The sequence below is a fragment of the Acanthamoeba castellanii genome (genome assembly GCF_000313135.1).
Source record: "Acanthamoeba castellanii str. Neff unplaced genomic scaffold scf7180000084659, whole genome shotgun sequence".
Taxonomy (NCBI): Eukaryota; Discosea; order Longamoebia; family Acanthamoebidae; genus Acanthamoeba; species Acanthamoeba castellanii.
In genome coordinates this window covers 9,878-15,221 of record NW_004457739.1, presented here as the reverse complement: position 1 = coordinate 15,221, position 5,344 = coordinate 9,878, and the positions used below count along the sequence as shown (strand labels likewise).

General features: G+C 54.8%; 2 protein-coding genes across 2 annotated transcripts; both read left to right on the top strand.

Moving 5' to 3' along the window:
• Positions 1-140: 140 nt before the first annotated feature.
• Positions 141-1,278, top strand: ACA1_105630 (uncharacterized protein; the record flags this gene model as incomplete). Its single annotated transcript, XM_004367736.1, has 5 exons — positions 141-420; positions 498-584; positions 667-764; positions 858-1,128; positions 1,247-1,278. 5 exons carry the CDS (start codon positions 141-143, stop codon positions 1,276-1,278), a joined length of 768 nt encoding a protein of 255 aa, XP_004367793.1.
• An 827-nt stretch (positions 1,279-2,105) lies between these two features.
• On the top strand, positions 2,106-4,337 carry ACA1_105620 (RNA ligase (ATP), putative; the record flags this gene model as incomplete). Its single annotated transcript, XM_004367735.1, has 11 exons — positions 2,106-2,246; positions 2,352-2,423; positions 2,502-2,598; positions 2,695-2,773; positions 2,917-2,992; positions 3,062-3,162; positions 3,264-3,335; positions 3,439-3,544; positions 3,666-3,826; positions 3,908-4,000; positions 4,106-4,337. 11 exons carry the CDS (start codon positions 2,106-2,108, stop codon positions 4,335-4,337), a joined length of 1,230 nt encoding a protein of 409 aa, XP_004367792.1.
• Positions 4,338-5,344: the final 1,007 nt, after the last annotated feature.

The window sequence follows — 5,344 nt, the reverse complement described above, 5'->3', positions numbered from 1 at the left end:
GTCATCCGTTCTCGTCTCTACCCCCTCGAAGTCGTTCTACATCATCCTCTGCTACGTCCATCTCTTCATCATCTTCAAGAACGATCCGAACGCGTCAAAAATCACAGAAATACTCAGAAAATACACAGAAATACTCAGAGATGTCGAGAGCAGGAGTGCAGCTGACGATCGATGATNAACGGGACATCCTGTTCGATGCCGACAAGCCGTTCTCGATGGTCTACGAGGAGCTCTACCTCGCGGCCATGCGACGCAACCGGTCGAAGGGGATGAAGGAGCCGCAGGTCAAGGGCGTCATCGCCGACATGGTCCGGCGGCAGCTGCGGCCCAACGACTTCCACCGCCGGCTCATGACCACCAGCGGCTGCCGCCACGTCCTCACCACCAACTACGACTACAACCTCGAAGAAGCCTGCACCGGTTCTTTCCCTCTTTGATCACCACCATCAGAATTGCTTCATGATCATCAGTGCACTCTAAACAAACGTTCATTGCAGGTCAGCTGGACCCAGTCGAGCGGGTGCCGTTCGTCAACGAAACGGTTCACTCCCTCTTTCGACGGCACGAGGTGCCGCTCAAGGAAGGTGGTGGTCACCCCACTCCACTCCATGATGTACATTGATAATGACCACATTTGTAACATTCTTTCAACTCAACCGACTCCAGGGAGCGATGACAAGGTGAGCGTATGGCATCTGCATGGCGAGGCGATGAAGCCCAGCACGATGCTTCTCGGCTACGAACACTATGCATCGTATTTGAATGTACATTCCTTGTTGTCGTCGAGGCGAGTGGCGGGAGTGCAGTCCACAATGGCACACACACACACATAACATGAATGCTGTGAGGAATTGCAGAAGGTGCGCGGGTATGTGGTGGACGGCCTCGCCTACCAGTCGCTGCCACCAGAGTACAACGGCACGCTCCGGCCGCTCGTGCGTCGAGTGGCCAAGCAGACCAAGCAGTCAGGCACGTCCACGACCAATCCCCTCATCTACAGCGCCCAGCACACATATGTGGTTGCTAACACAGCTTCTCATATGGTTGCAGCCCAAGAGGAGCCATTGGACGTTATCTCGTGGGTGGACCTGTTCTTTTCGACCGGTACGCTCGTGCCTCGGGCAACAAGTGCGTCGCATTGTCTCTGCACGCCAATAGAACACGCACCACACACCACACACCACACACACCAACACACACCAACACACACGACGCGCTGTGGCCGTTTGACCTGTTATCGCTGCAGATTGCGGATCGAGAACACTATCACGTACCTGACGCCCTCGTTTCTCGCGACGACCGAACCGGAGCGCAGGAAGTGCGCGCTGCTCCGGTCCTACGACGTCCACGTGCACCAGGTGCAGGTGCCGCCCAACGACTGGCACGCCTTCTACGACCAGGCCCTCGAGCACCTTCGCGCCTCCCGCCCCACTCCCTCCTAAACGCCGTGTGTGAGCACTCCAGCCACAAACGATTCTTTTTCTTTAGTCCTGTTCTTCATCATCACCTTCTTCTGTTGCTTCTTCTTCTGCTTCTTTCTGCAATGCGTTCATCGAGAGGCGAACGAGATTGTCAGGCGGGCAGATCTCTGGTGCACCTTGCGCAACTCGGCCGCCGCGAGCTGCATGCAGGGCTCGAGCACGTAGCGATCGGCCGCGGCGTAGAGGTGGACCTGGTCGCGTTCGAACTGGCACGGATGGATGATCGACGTCGCTTGGGGCCGGACATGTCGGGGTGCAGGGGGTCGGTGTAGCACCAGTGGGCAGGTGGCGCAGGGCGAGCGGTGATGAGGCGGTGGTGGGCAGGCCTTAGCGGAAGCTGCCGTTGAGCAGAGCCCGGAACACGGGCGAGCGTGCAATGAGGATCACCTTGGCGGCGTAGACGGGGGTGGCCTGGTCGCCCGCCAGGAATCGTCCACCGCGCTCGCCACTGCGAGTCCAAGAGGCCCTCGCGCGGGTCTCCACTTTGCCGTGAGGCCTCCGTCTTGTATTCTTTTTATGTCTTCTGAGAAAAAGATCAGATAGAAATAATAAAACAAATCAGGAAAACACAAGCCCCCCAAGCTCCCACACAAGGTACGACTCTTTTTCTTATTCTCAGCACATATGGAGTCCACCGGCACAACGGAGTTGCACACGGTTCGCTTCCTGCGCAGGGAAGGCCTGGAGGCGCTCACCCAGAAATTCGGCCTCCTGAACAGCTGCCATGGTGCTCACCCCAACCTGGTCCTCTTCAAGTACGACCAAGTACGCACACGCTTTTTCCCTAAATAATTAATAAATTAAATTATTAAATGTTGATAATCATTATGATTTTATTATTATTATTTAAACTGTATGCCATTGTGTTAGGTGGACTCGCCGTTCGACGCTGTGGAGGTGCAAGAGTGTCGTGGCCTCATCGTGGATAAAGATGACGACTGGGTACTTACGCCCCAGGATATTGTTGTATTACTATTTTAATATTAAAAACCAAATATTAATATATTAATATAAATGCAGCGACCAGTGGCGATGCCGTTCCTCAAGTTCTTCAACTACGGCGAGTCGAACGGCGCCGACGTCGATTGGAGCAAGCCTGTGCGGGTGATGGACAAAGGTGTGTGTCACACAATTTCCCTCCTTTTCATTCTATTCTCATCCTTTAGCACTGGGCTCACCGTTTGTATGTTTGCGTTGGGCGCCAATCGTGTAGTCGACGGCAGCTTATCCACGCTGTACTACTACAAGGGCGACTGGCACGTTTCTTCGTCGGGCAGACCCGATGGCGGAGGGTACGTGCGGTGACCCCCCTGGTGCGTGTGCGGTGGTGCGTGTGCGGTGGTGCGTGTGCGTGTGCGTGTGCGGGCTTCTGAACTGAACAGAGAGTTACTTTTCGCGTGTCGAACAATGATAGGGCCGTCTATCGAACGGACAGGTCGGACCCCAACCGTAAGCTCTTCCGCGATCTGTTCTGGCAAACATGGAAGGCCATGAACTACACCCTGCCCGACGTACGCGTACCCGGCTTCGGCCCAGTCAAGTCTTTCGAAACTAATAGTTATTATAATTATTCTTATTAGGAGGAGCACCAGCACTACTGCTTCATGTTCGAACTCTTCTCGGCCGAGAACAGGATCATCGTTTCTCCCCAGGAGGAACTACTCCTCTTGACCGGCGCCAGGTACGCACTTTTACTTCGATTGTAAATGTTGTGTGTCGTCGTCGTCGTCATCGTTGTTGTGTGTCGTGTGCGCTGACGGAGTGAATGGTGTGGAATGCCAGGAATATGCAAACACTGCAGGAAGTGGACCCGGCCATCTTTGCCGAACGATACGGCTGGCGCATGCCCCAATTGTACGCCAGGGCCTCCTCCTCCCATAAAGGTTAGGCGCCGCATGAGCCCCAGGGGGGCCAAAAGGGGTCCCTAACCGGCGGTGCACCACACGGTTGGGGGCAGATTCGAGTTCAAGAGCCTGGCCGAGGTGACCGAGGCTGCCAAGGGCATCAACCCGCACTTCCGTGAGGGGTTCGTCGTGTGCGACCACCGCTTTAATCGATTGAAGGTGCGTGTGTGCCCCAACGTGTGCGTGTGCGGTGTAGCGCTAACGTGTTGTGTGTGTCGCGTGTGTCGCGTGTGTCGTGTGCCATGTGTGGCGTGTGTGTTGGGGTACACGCGACATGCAGATCAAGAGTCCGCTGTACGTAGCTTTGGCCCATCTGACCCGCAAGGACAAGAGCGCGCTGAACAAGCGGAGAATGCTGGATATTGTGCGACACAACGAGGGCGGCGAATTCCTCACCTACTTTCCCCAGTGGACGTCCCTCTACAACCAGGTCAAGGAAAGGTACGACGCGTAAGAATGTTATAAGGCGATCGCCTGCTCGATCACCGCAGCTCGACGGGGCTGAGCGCGGCGCCTGTGCAGGTTCGACGAGCTTTGCAACCAGGCGGAGAGCGCGTGGGAGGAGCTGAAGGGGATCGGTAATGAGCGAGACTTTGCCAACGCGTGCCGCACTCGGTACTTCTTTCTTTTTTAATAATTTATATTATTTATATATATTTATCTTATATTATAATTATCTTGTTTGGTGGTCAGAGCACAGCTCACCTTTCGCCCGTGCAGCAATGTCGCCGACTACCTCTTCGCGAGAAAGAAGGACCGAGTAGGCAGCGCCAGGGCGTTCTATGGCGGGATGCCGGAGAAGAAGCTGGAACAGATACTGCCGCGATGGAAGGCCCTCGTCGACACCACGCCCAGCCTGACCCCCCTGGTGGTGGAAGCCCAAACTGACGATGAAGAGGCCAGCACCGCCACCACCGAACTGCCGGACGAGGAGGAACGCAACGTGGTCTAAAGAGGCGCTGTGATTATTTTTCTCTGATCCACAAGCGTTCAACAAGGCTTCCCCTCTTGCAAGCCAAAAAGAATGAACATGGCTGGTGGAACACTTTATTGTTTTGTGGTGAGCAGCAGAAGCTCCTCTAACTGATCGCCAACCACTCGTTGGTCCCGGCTGGTGCACGCGTGGAAGGGACACCACGAAGCACTCCTGTACGAGATAAGAAATGTAAGTACAGAGAGAAAGAAGAGAACGACGGTGATGCAAGGAAAAAGGGTGCTCGTGTGGCAGAAGTTCAGGGTTGACGAAGTAACATCAGAAAGATCAGTCCGAAGTGATACTATTGTTTAACATCATAACGGCCACGAAAGAGAAGGGGGAGGGGGAGGGGAAGAACGTACGTTGGCAGCTGAACAGTTACCGCAATGCGCGAGTCAGTGACGTGCGAGCTTGACTGGCGCCAGTGGTCTGTTGTGAGAAAGGCTGGGTTAGAGGTGGGTGAGGAGACGCGAGTGTGGAGAGTATGCGATGAACGCTGGCGAGGCGGAGAAAGGGGGTTGTTTCAGATAGAAATGAGGTGTGATCTTGCGCGAAGCGCCCCATGTGCAAGGGAAGAAAAACTCCGCCCTCGCTAGGAGCGCGACGCATCAGATTACGCGCATGAAAGTTTAGGTGTCATCAGGTGCACCCCCCCCCGCACGCCCGCAGACTTATAAGAAAAAGGGTGTCTGGGAGGCCGTACCACTGAAGGGACGCTCAAGGGCACCGTTGGAGAAGGCGAGCAGGCGCGGAGCAAGCTAACACACCTGTGATGAGCGAAACGAGAATGTCAGGCCGATCGGTGCATAACAGAAGATCATGTAAAGATGGACACATAGAAAGAGGAGTGCTTCATTTCGGCAAAATGTTAGTCTACATGCACCGCCAAAGGCGGCTGATAGCGGTAAAGTGTAATCCTGAGCAATCCTTCCTCTTCCAGCGCGCGTAGACACATAGGTGGGANCACATACCTTGGACTAACA